This window comes from Polyodon spathula, chromosome 6 (assembly GCF_017654505.1).
Source record: "Polyodon spathula isolate WHYD16114869_AA chromosome 6, ASM1765450v1, whole genome shotgun sequence".
Taxonomy (NCBI): domain Eukaryota; kingdom Metazoa; phylum Chordata; class Actinopteri; order Acipenseriformes; family Polyodontidae; genus Polyodon; species Polyodon spathula.
The window spans coordinates 1,120,837-1,138,003 of NC_054539.1; the positions used below are offsets into that span (position 1 = coordinate 1,120,837).

A 17,167-nucleotide genomic window follows, 5' to 3' on the forward strand; every position below is an offset into this window, starting at 1 on the left:
ATATATATATATATATATATATTATATATATATATAGAATGGAAAAGATACAGCAGCCCTGACTGTGCAGAGACTCACCGAGCGGCAGGGTCGTGCTGGTCAGCACGGAGGGCGTGGCACTGACCAGAATTTCCGCGGCGGTCAGCTTGATTTCAATTGGCTGCTCGTCCTCACAGCACTGAGCCACAAGCCCCACCCACCTGGTCAGATCAGGCTGCATTGCCCCGCCCAGCTCCTGCAATCAGAGACACACTGAGCAGGACTCAACCAGGGGGCCTGACTCGGAACACTGCATTGTAGCTCAAGCATCGTATCGCCAAATGTATGTTCAAATGACTGGTGCACTAAGTTTAACTGAAAGGGATACACTGAGTAGTCATGACTTTTTGGGGATTGTCTGAAATCCTGAGTGCTTCAGTTCGTATCACTCGTAGCTATCAATTCAATATTACGAACAGGACTCGCCCCTGACAAACAGACTGTAATAATACCATGAGACGAGACCAGCATCACTGTGTATAAATGCCATCCTGGACGTGTGCAGTCAACTGCCATGTTTGTACTCAGGGATGGCAGTACGATTCCTATTGCATAGTAGTTTCACCCATTCCTGGTTTTACTAGGAGCTTGATTTACTGAATATGTAACAAGCTCAAGTGAGCAGAGCCCAGCCATCTCGAGATGCGGTACTTGTTGACCTCATCTTTCTTGTATTTCCTCCCAGACGTTTAGCCTCTTTCTTTCAGCCTTTCTTCTTCCTCTCTAAATGCCTTACTTTTTAATCGATGTTCTCTTATCAGTCTGTTTCTTCATGCCACTCTTAAAATACAATTCTCAGATTTTATTATCCTTTCCCCTCCCATTTTAATTGTTATTTATAGACCTCCTCATATGTTTGCTGCTGCAATGCTTCCTGTTTACTGTTTAATGATTCCCTGCCTCAGGATTAACACATGCAAACCATCAAGAAACAAAAGAAACCCTCTGGGTCCTGTTTGTCAAACTTCTGACACACTGCATAATGAAACGTTCATTTAACAGAAACCAGCTTTCAACTGTCTAATCTTTAATATGACACAATAGACGGCACTGACGGAAACAGACCCACACACAATTTAACTGGGAAAGCAATGCAGACTGAACGGTAGCCAGAATCGAGTGAGGGTCTTTTTAATAAGCAGAAAGCCGGATCCCTTCAAAACAACCCTACACTGGCCCCGTACTGTCAGAGTAACCCTTGCGTCCAGTCATTAATGTGCCCAGTTGTCAGTGCAGAAGGCAAGTATGGATAAAGGTTTTGGACAGACAGCTTTGTCAGAAAGGGTTCGAGGTTAAGTGAGCAGTAAAACTCGGCAGCAGCGTGCACTCAGTATATCACAAAAACATCTCAGAGAGGGATACTGCGCTGATAAAATAGCAAGGAAATGGAGCAGAGTTCACGTGATCCAACAGCGGTAGTACTAGAGGGATTGGGATTTTTTACATGGGTCTTGGCCAATCAAGTGCGCTCCATTTGGCCGTTCCTTTTATGAGGTTGTTATTGAGAAACCAAGAGAACTGAGGGTGCACCAGTGCTTATATGAGCCTATGGCTATGTGCAAAGAACACTGCAGCTACAAGGTGTTCTGATATGAAACGGGTGGAAATAAGACCTCTACTGCATAGCAGTTTCCCTCATTCCAGGTTTTAAAAATCAGCCTGGTTAGCCCCAGTGTGTAACATGCTCTGGTGTGTCCTATTAATTCATAGTAAAACCAGGAATGGATCAAATTGCTCTGCAATGGGAGTCCCTGTTAAAGCTTTACATCTCAAAAGTAACAGCTGTGTAAGTTACATCGCTCTTGCTCTCAGTCCTCTCTGATTTATCAACACTTCAGGCTTGTCGAAATGTCTGCAGGTCTGATGGAAAGTGGTGCTGGACCTTATAGGTGGACAAGGACCGATATAAGGTGATAAACTCTAACCTTGCAGTTACACTCAACCCAATGGACAACCAGTTTGGAGGCGAATCTCAGGGCGGCGCAGTGGATCTCAACACTGAAAAGGAAGAACAGAAACAGACGTTACAGAGGGAGCACTGTAACTAGCGAGTCCACTGATAACAAAAGGGATCACAGCTGCAACGGTTCTTCACTGCTCCTTCAGCCCTTCCCCTTCAGGCTCATTCTAACAGTGCTAGTTCTAGCAACAGGATCATTTATCCAGAACGCAAGAACCAGGATATCAGGAGTGGGAAGGAATCAACAGTATTTTAGGTGCTGGAAAAGCTGACAAGCTTGCTACACACAGGGAATGCATTGGCCTTGCTGAGCGGACAGAGCCCTGGCTCTCCATGCTGTTGTACTGCGGCTAACACAAGGTCCAACATGAACTATATACAGTACAGGCATGAATGAACATGCATATACATACATAAACACATTTCTGTTAAACTGAATAATTTTGCCAATACATGTTAGGACATTATTTCTATGGAGCAAACAGGCAGCTCTTGATTCTTCAGCTTTCGTGAGCCCTACTAGCTGTCTCAATTTACTGGTCATCTTCTCATTATAGGTGCCAACATTACATTGTTAGTTTTAGAAGGGTCTAGCAACAGACTCTTATGTCCTGGCCAAATTCCCTTCTAAAGAGTTTTACTTCTCAGACAGTAGAGGAGCAGCTTTTTGGAATAGCTCCTGCATGTTCAAAGCCTGTTGCCCTTTTTAAAAACCTCCCTATTTAACAATAACTTCTCATGGCTCCCCAGCAGATTCAAAAGCAGCTCTTAATCCAGACAGCCCTGGACCGCCCAAAGCAAAGACTGAAGACATTTCCAAAAGCAAGTCACCAGGCTTGAGTTGCTCAGCGTCTTCTCTATGCTATGGACTGTTTAAACTGTTTGTTAACTAATCAGAAAGTATGTGCTCAGACCTCAGCCAGTATAAATCACAGCCCTCTCCCTGCTTCCAGCACACACAGAACCAGAGCCGGAAATAAAACAAAGCTGCTTTCTTTTTCTCATATACGCGAATTAGCTTTTATTTTTAATGGTCGAAACTGTTGCTATGCTTTCTCCCTGATGAAGTGGGCTCCTTGCATTCCGCTTGCATGGAGTAATTTGTACACTACATTTTGGACTGTACTATAAAGATCATGCAATTTTAGCACTTTTCAAATCAGAAAAGGGTTAGATGTCTGCCCTGAGCAACACATGTTTCTTTTCTTTCGTTAGGCTTGTCTTTCTTTGCGCCAGTAAAGCTGGCACTACAGTAAATCTATTGCAGATGCTTTTTTGGTAATGTTACTCTTCGGTTTTGCTCAAGGCTGAAATGAGAGACAGTCTAGGGGATCGATGAGAAAGGGGGCTGTTCCAGTTCCAGAGACAGAGACAGTCTAGGGGATCGATCAGAAAGGGGGCTGTTCCAGTTCCAGAGACAGAGACAGTCTAGGGGATCGATCAGAAAGGGGGCTGTTCCAGTTCCAGAGACAGAGACAGTCTAGGGGATCGATCAGAAAGGGGTCTGTTCCAGTTCCAGAGACAGAGACAGTCTAGGGGATCGATGAGAAAGGGGGCTGTTCCAGTTGCAGCTCCATAGACAGTCTAGGGGATCGATGAGAAAGGGGGCTGTTCCAGAGACAGAGACAGTCTAGGGGATCGATGAGAAAGGGGGCCGTTCCAGTTCCAGAGACAGAGACAGTCTAGGGGATCGATGAGAAAGGGGGCCGTTCCAGTTCCAGAGACAGAGACAGTCTAGGGGATCGATGAGAAAGGGGGCCGTTCCAGTTCCAGAGACAGAGACAGTCTAGGGGATCGATCAGAAAGGGGGCTGTTCCAGTTCCAGAGTCTCTTGTCAGATCCAACTAGCTACCTCTTCCCCCCAACGACGGCAGGTCAAGGTCTCTGTCTCTGTACAGATCCCCTAGCTATCTTTCCCCGGCAAGGTCAAGGTCTTGTCTCTGTCAGATCCAATCGATGAGAAAGGGGGCCGTTCCAGTTCCAGAGACAGAGACAGTCTAGGGGATCGATGAGAAAGGGGGCCGTTCCAGTTCCAGAGACAGAGACAGTCTAGGGGATCGATCAGAAAGGGGGCCGTTCCAGTTCCAGAGACAGAGACAGTCTAGGGGATCGATGAGAAAGGGGGCCGTTCCAGTTCCAGAGACAGTCTAGGGGATCGATGAGAAAGGGGTCCGTTCCAGTTCCAGAGACAGAGACAGTCTAGGGGATCGATGAGAAAGGGGTCCGTTCCAGTTCCAGAGACAGAGACAGTCTAGGGGATCGATCAGAAAGGGGGCCGTTCCAGTTCCAGAGACAGAGACAGTCTAGGGGATCGATGAGAAAGGGGTCCGTTCCAGTTCCAGAGACAGAGACAGTCTAGGGGATCGATCAGAAAGGGGGCCGTTCCAGTTCCAGAGACAGAGACAGTCTAGGGGATCGATCAGAAAGGGGGCCGTTCCAGTTCCAGAGACAGAGACAGTCTAGGGGATCGATATGGTCTGACTGGGAGATCAGGAAGGATCCCGGCTGCGCAATCCAAGCTCCAACTTTATTGTTTGTCAAGAACCAATTCTGCATCAACACGTTTAGCATCTTAGAGCTCTTCCACATCAGTACCTGTGTATGGAGTCTTCTGCCAAACAAACGATCCATCTCAACAGCTCACAGTCACTCAACATATTCACTGTCCAGGGGAGGAGAGTATCCAGGCTCAGGTGTGACAAGACTTTCAGGACCTGTGGAGAGATTAACAACAGATCACTCCACCAGAGAGCTGTGTAGGGATAGGTGGCAAAACAATCATCATTCAGCCATCAGGTCGAAGCTACACTAGCAAATACAACAGAATCTAAAATCACTGGGTGTGCGGCACTGGCACTGACATTATCTACTCTCCCACCTCCCCTCCACTAAAGCCCCTTACACACCATTTATTCAACCTTGTATAGACTGGCACATATCTTACAATCTTCTAACAGTTTTGCTTACTTGATCTCCATGTATCTATTTTTTATATTATAGAAAGACTGATTGCAGCTGAAAATTGTTCTGAAGCAGAAGAAACAGGGATGGAAATAAGACTCTTGTTGCATAGCAGTTTGATCCATTCCCAGTTTTACTAATAGTTTAAGACACACCTGAGCTTGTTATCTATACACTGTGGCTAATCAAGCTGATAGTAAAGCCTGGAATGGGTGAAACTGTTATGAAGTAAGAGTCTTATTTTCATCCCTGTAAAAGGCAGTGAGATTAAAGTGAAACTAGTGATGATGAGGGTAGGTACCATAGCAAGACACTGGGGGTGTGTCTCCTGCAGGGCCAGGATCTGAAGAGCGCTGCCCGCTCCAGACAGGATGCTGATGTAGGGTGCAGGGGGCAGTGGGGTCGGACTCTGGAGCTGGTCCAGCGCCGCCTGTAGGACGAGCAGCCGCACCTCGTACACTGGGCTCTGCAGCAGCCTGGCAGGGAGGGCTTCCGACGGGGTCTGCTGCCACACACACAGAGCCAGCCGTGCTGCGCTCAGCAGGTACTGAGTCACTCCGAGCTCCGCCACAGACAGGGAGTCTGGCTGCAGGAGCTCAGAGTCAGAGACAAGCTCCAGCACCTCCTTCTGCAGACTCGCCAAATCTGGGTCTTCGAGATCAAACACAACACAATGTACATTGTTAACATGCTGTGTAGCACCCAGGGAATGTGAAACCAGTGGACTGTTTCATTTCTAAAGAAAACAAAGGGGTACAAGAGGCAGCCCTGCACTGCATGTGATATTAATCTGATAGCCTGTCCTTTTAGACCACATGTCGATTACATCATCAATTTGTGTAGAGTATCCCCTTTTGTGTGTAGTATTCACAGTGTCCGTTCTCAACAGCCCTGTTTCCTTTTATAACACAGCACACGAGTAAATATTATCTTTTAATGCTCAGCTTGCAATCTTTATTATTTATAAAACAAAACCAAATTAATACAATAACCCTAACTCCACCAAAAATAAATAAATAAATAAAAAATCTTTACGATATCGGCGCAAAACTGTCGCACATGTTTAGACCAAGCGGTCCACTGAATGTCCCTCCGCAAACAGAGCCAAGCTAAGCTGATTTACTCTATCAAAACAGTATTCCTCCTTGTGCTTTCACAGTACCTTCACTACTCTTCTCCGCTACAACCCCTTCACAGAACAAACTAACCATCAGGTTTTTATTCCCTCACCCTGATCAGTCAATAAGATGGGGTGTTTGTCCCTAACATCAGAGCCCTGTGTGATACATATATATATATATATATCATATATATTTATATAATATATATATATATATATATATATATATATATATATATATATATATACACACACACAGTGGCTCTCAAAAGTATTCACCCCTCCTTGGACTTTTCCACATTTTATTGTTACAACACGGAATCCAAATGAATTAAATTAGGAGGTTTTGCCACTGATCAACACAAAGTCCATAATGTCAAAGTGAAAAATAAAATCTACAAATTGTTCTAAATTAATTACAAATCAGGGCTCTCAAAATTTTGGTAACGGTACTTGCCCTTCGAGCAGTCCATTGTTGACATGTGGTTGTCCAAAAAAAAAAAAAAGTTTGACCTATGGACTGTGATTTGTACAAAGTACACTTTACTCAATATAGGTACAGTATCTCAGGGTATCTCACACCAAGGAAACGCATGTACATGGATTAGGGAGTCGTTAACATGTAGAAAACAGAAAGTACTGATTAGAGGAGAAACCTCAGAATGGAGTGTGGTAACCAGTGGAGTACCATGGGGATCAGTATTAGGTCCTCTGCTATTCCTAATCTACATTAATGATTTCACTGTGTAACAAATTTTTTTTTTTTTTTTGTTCCTGGGTAGTAAGTGTTATTTCCGGCTTATGCCTCAAAAATATAGAACATGGATAGAACATTCCCCACAAACTTTGCTTTTGTGACCAGGACAGTGATATTTCAAAATATCACTATTTCCAATGGGAAAATGGGCAAATGTGTGTCTTTTCGTTCACATAAAGTCAGAAAAAAACCACATATGAATCCAAATTAACATGTATTTATACTAAAGTAATACAAAGATTTAGAAGCGAGTAGTTTTTCGAGATTTACAATTATACTGTAAATACATTATAGCTTTTTGATCCAGAGCAGAAGTTGCTCCTGGTTTTCTAAAAGTATTTGTCAGAATCCGGAGGTGCATATCTAGCAAGAGACAATGCAGGTATGCAGAAGAGAAGTAAGATACAGTCTTAGAAATGTCCAATATTTGAGAACTATGTTGCATTATTTACAAAAAGAATATACAAAGTTGTATACTGCAAGTATACTTGTGCCAAAATAGGATAGAATAATGGTACCAATAATATACTAAAACCAGACAATTTTGACACAAGTATACTTGCAGTATATTACTTTTTTGTAAGGGATGTTATTGGATTCTGATCCAAACTTCTTTACACCCTCTGTTGAATGTTGAACACTATGGGATGTGAAAAATAACAAAAATGAAAGAACAAATGTGCACACATTATATATAAAAAAGTGCAAGTGTCGTGTATTAAGCATATAAGTCAAATACTTAATACAGTACACCCTCGTTATAACAACCCTGTTTGGGTCCAAAGCCTTTTGTTCGCTATAGTAAAAGGACAATCCAAAACGAACAGTGTACGTTAAGGCAGTCACCTTGGATAAAGGCATTAGCTAAATTATTAATAATATTAGTACTGTTTTATTTTCTTTATTATTACAGTATTTGTCACTACTAGCACTAAATAATAATAATAATAATAATAATAATAATAATAATAATAGCAGTGAGATTGTTAATAAAAGTAGAATTACAAGTACAGTACCTATCGGTGGCTGCATCCAGTATTCTGGCTCTATCCTATTTGTTGAAGAGCACAGTACACCCCTCCCCCTCAAAAATAAAAGCACAAAGGTTCAGTTTTCTTTCAATTGCAAACATTAATTGAAATCTTGGTTCCTTATTTAAAAAAACATAAAAACAAATGTTGCTTTGCCTTGCCGGTTGCAGAGAGGTGTACTAATCAGTATTTAAATCGTATAATGAAGGCCATATAGCAAGGATGTAAATCGTATATCTACATTCGGCTGGCGGTTTGGACCTGAGACTGTTGCTGCACTTGGTACAAAAAGTTACAAGCAAGCACCATACATTTAAAATAAAATTACCGGTACATTTTATTAATGACATTAAATAAATGATAAAAGTGATGTCAGCATGCTACGTGCTAAACCTGAGTCACTGATAATAACTGCCGTGTTCGATTTTTTTTTTCCCTGGGTTGGGAAATAACATTAACTATTTAATAAAGCCAACAAGATAACAAAATGTGAATCTTGGTGAGCAGAGTACTGTAGCTTGTAATTCCAGCCTGTAACTTTGTTTAAAAAATCACAGCCTTCAATATAAAAGTGTATACTTTGGCTGACGTAGTGTCTGTTTTACCCATACATATATACAGACATATACCAGTTGTCAGGGGTGTTTCACGGGGCAATCCTCGTGGGATTTGGTCACAAGCAATGTGTACGTGTACGTCACCCCGGAAATCACTCAAGCATTACCAGTGAAAAACATTGATCCCTCTAAACGTGTTTTACCGGGATGATGTGTGAGAAACCACTGTTTTATTAAAGCACAGAACAAAGTTATCTTGTTATAGAGTAAAAAATCGGATTGCCCGTTTGGCAAGCAGCCAAAAAAAACCCGTTGTCCGACAGATTTTTTTGCTTGTTCCAGAATGTCGGGCTAGCGATTTTGCGAGCCCTGCAAATATAAAACATAAAATAATTGATTGCATAAGTGTTCACCCCTTTTGCTATGACACACCTAAATAAGCTCTGGTGCAACCAATTGTCTTTAGAAGTCAAAAAATTAGCTGAATGGAGTCCATCTGTGTGCAATTACGGTGTTTCACATGATTTCAGGTTAAATACACCTGTCTCTGGGAGATCCCACAGTTGGTTAGTACATTTCCTAACAAAAACTACATCATGAAGATGAAGGAACATTCAAACCAAATCCGGAAAAAAAGTTATTCAAAAGCACCAATCAGGGGTAGGATATAAGAACATTTCCAAGGCACTGAATATCCCCCGGAGCACAGTAAAGTCCATTATTAAGAAATGGAGAGAATATGGCACAACTGTGAATCAGTCTAGAACAGGCTGTCCTCAAAAACTGAGTATCCAGGCGAGAAGGGCACTAGTCAGGAAGGCCACCAAGAGGCCTATGGCAAATCTAAAGGAGTTACAGTCTTCCACAGCTGAGCTGGGAGACACTGTGCACACGGCAACAATAGCCCGGGTGCTTCACAAAACTGGTCTTTATGGGAGAGTGGCAAAAAGAAAGTCATTGTTGAAAAAAAACCTCACATCAAATCTCGGCTAGAATTTGCCAGAAGGCATGTGGGAGACTCGGAGACCAAGTGGAAGAAGATTTTATGGTCTGATGAGACCAAAATAGAGTTTTGGCCTCAAAGCTAAGTGCTATGTTTGGTGCAAGCCTAACACCGCATATCATCCTGAGAACACTATCCCTATCGTGAAGCATGGTGGTGACAGCATCATGCTATGGGGATGCTTCTCTGCATCAGGGCCTGGAAAGCTCGTGAAGATAGAAGGCAAAATGGATGCAGCAAAATACAGAGAAATCCTGGAGGAAAACCTGCTGAAGTCTTCAAGAGACCTGGGACTTGGGAGAAGATTCATCTTCCAGCAGGACAATGACCCCAAACATACAGCCAAAGCCACACTGGAGTGGCTTAAAAACAAAAAGGTCAAAGCCTGGACCTCAATCCAATTGAGAATATGTGGAAAGAGTTGAAAATTGCTGTTCACCAAAGGTCCCCATCCAACTTGACGGAGCTTGAGCAATTTTGCAAAGAAGAATGGGCAAAAATTGCAGTGTCCAGATGTGCAAAGCTGGTAGAGACTTATCCAAATAAACTCATGGCTGTAATTGCTGCCAAAGGTGCCTCTACCAAATATTGACTCAAGGGGGTGAATGCTTATGCAATCAATTATTTTCCGTTTTGTATTTGTAATTAATTTAGAACAATTTGTAGATTTTATTTTTCACTTTGACATTATGGACTTTTTTTGTGTTGATCAGTGGCAAAAACTCCTAATTAAATCCATTTTGATTCCATGTTGTAACAATAAAATGTGGAAAAGTCCAAAGGGGGTGAATACTTTTGAGAGCCACTGTGTGTGTCTATATATGGTTTTTCTTTGTGTTTGTTTTAATTTGTCTTTGTGAAACTGTGCTTTGTGCAACCATGCTTCACTGTAATTTCTGCCAGAGTATCGACTTGCTCTGCTGCGGTCTGCCTTGGCCATCGGTCATTCTACCACACACACACAAATATAACCGTGTAGCTCTTAATACTTTTATAATCTATCTATAAACATACACACTATTAAATGTCATATAGCAATGAAGCGTTGAGCAATGAAGTGAGAAACCATCTCAAGCAAAGTAAAATGAATCCATCTTTTTAATATTTAATAAGCGGCAAACAGCTCGGTCCCAGGAGTTCGGATGCATGTTTTAGCAGGACAAGGTGCCTTAACGAAGTTTGACATGGCACTTATTTTTACAGAGCGACTTCAGCACATTCTGTACTAAATACTTTACCTGAAATGTGAGAACACCAGAACAAAAGTGGCCTGCTTTATCCATCACGGGGAACACAAACCTTTATCCTGTGAAATGTGGTGTACTGGCAGGCTCCTAGCAAAGGAACCTGCAGCTAGGAAAGCAAGTAATAGTGAACCCGTTCATAGACTCCTGGGGTCAGCAGACTTTGTCTAGACACACGGTTTGGAATAAGATCTCAGGAAGACATTAATCTAGAGATCCCTAGCACCACTCTCAGGTGCTGGCTGATTACTGCGCAGAGGGAAGTATTTACCTTGTTTCTATGAGCATGGATTGAGAGCCAAGCCGAGTGGATCTAGGTTCTCCAGCACTGCTCCTGAACCTGTATTGATAGTCTACTATCCAATGCCAGTTTGACAGATATTGACAGTTATCTCCCAGAAGGCCTTGTGGCTAACGTCACACGAATTTGTTTACAAACCTTAAAGGATAGATGCTATTGCTTTGCTTCTGACAATCCAAACAATTCTTTGGCATTTTCTTGTTTTCTGCTCACCCTGGTTGTGGATTCAATGTTTACACCCATTCGTCACTTGATTGGTCAGTGTTGTGATGTACTTCCACCCATCCCACTTTGGGGAATAATCCAGCTAAATTAACATGGAAATGCAGCTTCAGGGAGAGCATGACTTTCATCCTGGGTTGAGTGGTGCATGGAAACAAGGTATTATTGAGCTAGCAGCTTCACTTCACAAACTGTAGCACAGCCGTAATGTTCACTGGAGGTACTGACAAGACTGACCTCGTTTCGTTTCTCAGATCTGATCAGAGACCAAGCTGGTACGGCTGTAGGTTGCAATATTAACATTTTAAGAATCGTGTAACCTGAACAGCCTTGAGTTTTTTTTTTTAATGGGGAATAGAAATCCCTGCATTATAAAGTGTCTTAGATATGACCTGCAGAACTGTACATGGTACTTATTGTCCAACGAACCAGTAGCTATAGGTTAACAGCACTGCAATACGAGTGCAGCCGCAGTGGCTTCTCTGTGTGCAATTAGCTATGATCAGTAACAAGATATCCAGGAACATCTTTCACAGTCAACTCAATACCTGCCTTGGAAAAACCCAAAATATAAATCGCACCCCACGTACAATTAAGAAAAATAAACACTGTAGGCTGTTAAGGGCGGTTACACAAGGACTCAGTCTTTAAAGATAGCTGTACCAGGGATCATTAGTTTCAGCTCCTTCTTCATCATCATCTCCATAACCTAGATACAGGGTGCTAAACTTCTCTAAATGTATCTCTTGCGCACGCGCACACACACCCACCCACCCACAGAGTACCCTTCTTATCTCGGATCTCAATCTCGAGACTGACACAGGAACCAGGACACCTTACACCCTCACGAAAATAAATAAATAAAACCCATCCAAAATCAATCCCAACCCAAGCAAAATCAGGCTGACCTGAAAATGATGGGAAGGAAATCAAGTCAAGAGCAAAGAGACCCAACCCCCTGCTCCCCATCAATACACCTCCAAACATTTCATTACAGCTTTAGAGCTTTTGTGCTGTTTGTGTAATAGCCTTTATTAAAACAGCTAGACCCTACAGGAGGAGCTAAGCCACACAAATCATTCATTTAGGAAATAAAAACTTCTATCAGGAGACAGAACAAAAAGTGGCACATAGACAGGTAGCTCAGTGAGACGTGCGCCCTGAAACAACACGTTCCAGGCCTCAAGCTGTAGCGCTTTCACATCCTTGCATGTCAGAACACCCTCTTTTGAAATGCATGTGTGAGGAGTGCCGAGGACCTGCTCGTCAATGCCTGGCTTCTGCAGCTGATCAAACACCAGCAATCCCCTAAACCAGGGGTGTCCAATCACAGTCCATGGGGGTCACTCCACTCCAGGTTTAACAGGCAACTCATGAGATCTATGAACTATTTCTGGGTCTGGATGGAGGGTTAATCGGTTTACAACAGTTACACAATTTAGAACAGGGTCAGAACAAAATCGAGTGGACAGCCCTCTCCTAAATGAAAGAATGCATCTGAATGTACACCTGATTTCTGTGGACAGCTTGATCCCAATAATCGGCTCGTGCAGCATGAATGGCTACATCCTAATCTAGAATGACCAGGAGCCATGCAATGATGGGCTAGCCCTTTCCCTCTGTGGTTGTCTGCATTCCCAACGGTAGACGATTAATAAAGACTTTAAAAGCCATCGGTGACACCTATGACCGCAATAAGCTTTGTGAGCAATAAATAACTTTGCGACAAAGCCGAGTGAAGTGCAGCGCTGTGACTCTGTGTGCAATGGAAACTGCTGCAGGCAGGAATGCTGGGCCTGTGGTACTGTGCCCTGCCGTGCCTTGACGATCCTCTATGATTCACACCAGTAAACAATAACAGGGGGTGCGTCTTCACATCAGCGCACACAAACCAGGATGCAGGGATTTAAAGCAACGCTGTATCATTAGCAAAACTGTGAGAAACAAAACGCAGACTAGGGTATGTGTTCCAGATGTCTACAGCGTTGTGTTTACGAGAAATGTATTCATCTCTGTGTATATGCATGCATTCCACATTTATTTATTTATCTACTAATCTGTTTTATATATGCATGTATGTATGTAAATTATTATTTTTAGCTGTTAAATTCTAATACTTGAGCAAGGAGGAAAGTGGGTGTGACCCTGTGGCAGTGTGCCCCACGCCCTTGTGTGTATTTTGTGTTATATGTTGCGTGTGGTGTATTAATGTCAGTGTATAGGTATTGATGGACAGGATATAAATGGGTCTGGGTGGCATGAGTGATTTAAAATATAGTTGTATTTAGGCACAAGGATTGTACAATCACGTCACGTGCAGATAAAGTATGTAATAGTATGTGAGTACGGATTGCACAAATTAGTTCACTTGCTGGGATTCAAGTGAATGATTAATTGGTAACTGAATCTCGGCACAGCTGTATATATAGAGGCACGAAGCACTCACTCAGGTTTGGGTATTCAGGGAGAAGGAATGAGAGACAGGAGAATTAAAAAGATGTGTTTAAAAAGTAAAATTACAATGGCTATCATGCTGGAGGGCCAGCACGATACTTGCAGTGTGTTTAGTGCTCATCCACTGCGTTTGCTGTTTGGGTTTGTTTTGGCCACCGCACCATTTTATTTTAGAAAGTGTTTTTGAGTTTTGTTTAAAGGTTTTATTTAGTTTTGTTAATAAAAAGCAGAGAGCTATAGCGGCTAAGTTTAAACCCCAGTCTGCTGCAATTACTTCCTGGTCTGACATCACCGCACATGTCATCCTGTTCACAGACCCAAATCAGAATTGTGGGACAAGCTTAAAATTCACATCAGGAATTACAACTTCTCAAACTGCACAACAATTGGAAATTAACTTTTTTTAAACACTAGCGAGCACACCTTTAAAAGTGGAAGGGAAGCCGTAAAAAGCAATGTACTTTGAATGCTATTTCATTTGATGCTTTTTCACATTCTAATGTTTGTAAGCATTCTGAACGGTTCTGGGATTGATGTTTTTCACACTGATGTTTGTAAGCATTCCGAACGGTTCTGGGATTGATGTTTTTCACACTGATGTTTGTAAGCATTCCGAACGGTTCTGGGATCGATGTTTTTCACTCTGATGTTTGTAAGCATTCCGAACGGTTCTGGGATCGATGTTTTTCACTCTGATCTTTGTAAGCATTCCGAACGGTTCTGGGATCGATGTTTTTCACTCTGATCTTTGTAAGCATTCCGAACGGTTCTGGGATTGATGTTTTTCACTCTGATGTTTGTAAGCATTCCGAATGGTTCTGGGGTTGATGTTTTTCACATTCTGATGTTTGCAGGCATTCCGAATGGTTCTGGGGTTGATGTTTTTCACATTCTGATGTTTGCAGGCATTCCGAATGGTTCTGGGGTTGATGTTTTTCACATTCTGATGTTTGCAGGCATTCCGAATGCTGCTGGGGTTGATGTTTTTCACATTCTGATGTTTGCAGGCATTCCGAATGCTGCTGGGGTTGATGTTTTTCACATTCTGATGTTTGCAGGCATCCTGAATGTTTCTGGGTTGGTCCCGTTGCTCTGATATTGACTTATCATTGTTTTTTCTCTCGATCTGTTTTCTCCCAGACTTCGACTGGCTCCCACAGTTGAAAGGCAGTAAGGTTACAAGTAAGGGTTTGTTTTAAAAAAAGAAAAAAAGAGAAAACAATGTTTGTGTTCCCTCTAGCGACTCAAAGTCAAGGTATATAAACTATTAAATACTCCCTTTAAATCCAAAACGACTTTAAAAAGTAGCTGCTGTTTTTACTGGCAGAGCGCAGGCTGACGAAGAAGTGGAATTTATGAGCTCTGATCAAACAGCACAGTGCTGTTCAACACACATGGAACCCACTCCTGGGAGCCACGCAGCTCGCTATTACAATGTCAGCAGCAACTCTGTAATAAATCGGAAGTTCCTTCTCCATGCATCATGGCGGCAAACGTGAAACAGGATCGGACTGCGTTTCTGACATTAACGATGATGGGCCCAGGCTGGTAAAAACAGCTCTTCTGCAAGAGCGAGTCTTAGTTGTGAAACTGCCAACAATCACAGGTGTGGCCAAACTCAATTAGGTAATTAAGTGCTAATTGGGGAATGGCCATCTATACATGAGGGAGGAGAAACCCTCTGTTTGGGGAAGGGAGTTTGACCTGTATCGTGATATCTGTTTTGTTTAAGGTAGTGAAGGCGAATGCCCAGCCTACTGATTAGTGTTTGTTTAAACCTGTTATTTTGGCCTTCGTGCCATTTTGTTTTCTGTAAATAAAAGTAATGGACAGACTAGCAGAGGAGCGTGAGCAGGAGCAGAGGTGGCAGGAAGCTGAAGGGGCTTTCATTTGTGGGGTGTGCCTGGAGTTTGGGCACCACAAAGAGGAGAAAGCGCCCAGATTGCGTATGTGAGGGATGAGGTGCAGTTCCCGGACGAGTGGCTCCACCTGAAAGCCCAAGACCAGCAGCCTGCTGGAAAGTCGGAGACAGCTCCTCTGCCTCCCAAGCTCATTGGGTCAGAGGTTTGGACTGAAGTTGGTGCCTTGCCATTGGGAATTCGGGCAGTTGGTGCAGGAGGGGCTGTTGCTGTCCCAAGAGCCGGAAGGGGAGGAGCCTCTAACATCTCTAGTGCAAAATGGGGAGGAGCAGAAGCACTGCTGCTGTAAATTGTGTGTTTGTGGAAATGTAAGATTGGGAGGGATGGGGTTAAATCTGTCCCTGCCAGCAATCACAGCTGTGGCCATTCCCCAGTTAGGTAACCAAGTTTAATAAATGTGCGCTTTAGCGCTTGAACTACAGCTTCCTAACTCTGAGTCTCCTTCCTACTAATAATATCTTGGGACAAAGCGCTACCCTGCCACAAGCCACAATAAAAAAAATGAGCTTGAACGTTCTATTCCCTGGCATTTAACAAGAGTGGAGGTCGATACTGTATAGTCAGTAAAAGCCTGTCCTCAATGTTTCCAGCACATTGCCATGTGTGCAGCATGTGTACAACACAGCAGCAGAACAAATGCCTGTTCTGACAGAATGTAATGAGTTTTAGTACACAAGGCCAGCCTTGCAAATTGGTTTCATTCTTCAAATGCTCCTGACAGGGCTGGGCTGGTAGACCCCTAGGGAGAACAACTCACCAGGTACATCATCACGTGTACAGAGAGATGCAGACCCCCAGGGAGAACACCTCACCAGGTACATCATCACGTGTACAGAGAGATGCAGACCCCCAGGAAGAACACCTACCAGGTACATCATCATGTGTATCATTAATTATGCATCAGCTGCAGAGTCACTTACAACAATGTCTCACCTGAAAGACGGAGCACAAGGAGGTTAAGTGACTTGCTCAGGGTCACACAGCGATTATTTTTATTAGAGTTTCTTATTCTGTATTTGCAGCAGTGGCAAGGATATGTGTTAGTAACACACTCGTTTAAACAGTGGGAACTGGTCAACCATGAAAGCCACCTCACTGCAAACTAATGTCTCGCAGCCTCACAGGAAGGCAGCCCTGTAACATTCCTCTGAGTTTGTTGGTTAGCTGGGGTTCTGTTTGTTTCTTCTCTGCACTCTCCTGGAACTCCCCTTGCTTTCCTAACATTATACAACAACTCACCCCTGGCTTTTTCCCCCGGAGCGCTGCACAGGCAAGTCAGAATGTCCAGGGTTGCTGCTCTCGTTACAACACAAGGGTTCAGCCTGCAAAACACAGGGAAGAGAGCAGGAGAGGTAAAACAGACACAAATAAGGGACACATTCTTTAAAAAAAAAAAACTACTTTCTCTCCCACAATTCCCCACACAAGGACAGTCCAGACAGAGTGGCAGTCCTACTGGGGGAGGGACACACAGCTGCCCAGTACGTGTGTGTCTGTCAGCCTGAGGGACAGTGAGCGCTCTGCACAGTACGTGTGTGACCTTCAGCCTGAGGGACAGTGAGCTCTCTGCACAGTATGTGTGTGCCTGTCAGCCTGAGG

The 17,167-nt window shown here is 43.2% G+C and overlaps 1 protein-coding gene across 2 annotated transcripts in view; it reads right to left on the reverse strand.

Annotated features, from left to right (window-relative positions):
- The window catches only part of LOC121316672 (thyroid adenoma-associated protein-like), a 154,171-nt gene that overhangs the window by 20,644 nt on the left and 116,360 nt on the right, over positions 1 to 17,167 (reverse strand). For both annotated transcript variants that reach the window (XM_041251718.1, XM_041251719.1), the window contains exons 31-35: positions 16,808 to 16,890; positions 5,262 to 5,611; positions 4,595 to 4,713; positions 1,965 to 2,037; positions 79 to 235 (exon numbers count right to left, since the gene is read on the reverse strand). In XM_041251718.1, coding sequence (XP_041107652.1) covers positions 79 to 235; positions 1,965 to 2,037; positions 4,595 to 4,713; positions 5,262 to 5,611; positions 16,808 to 16,890 — 782 coding nt within the window. The remainder of the gene's footprint in view (positions 1 to 78; positions 236 to 1,964; positions 2,038 to 4,594; positions 4,714 to 5,261; positions 5,612 to 16,807; positions 16,891 to 17,167) is intronic.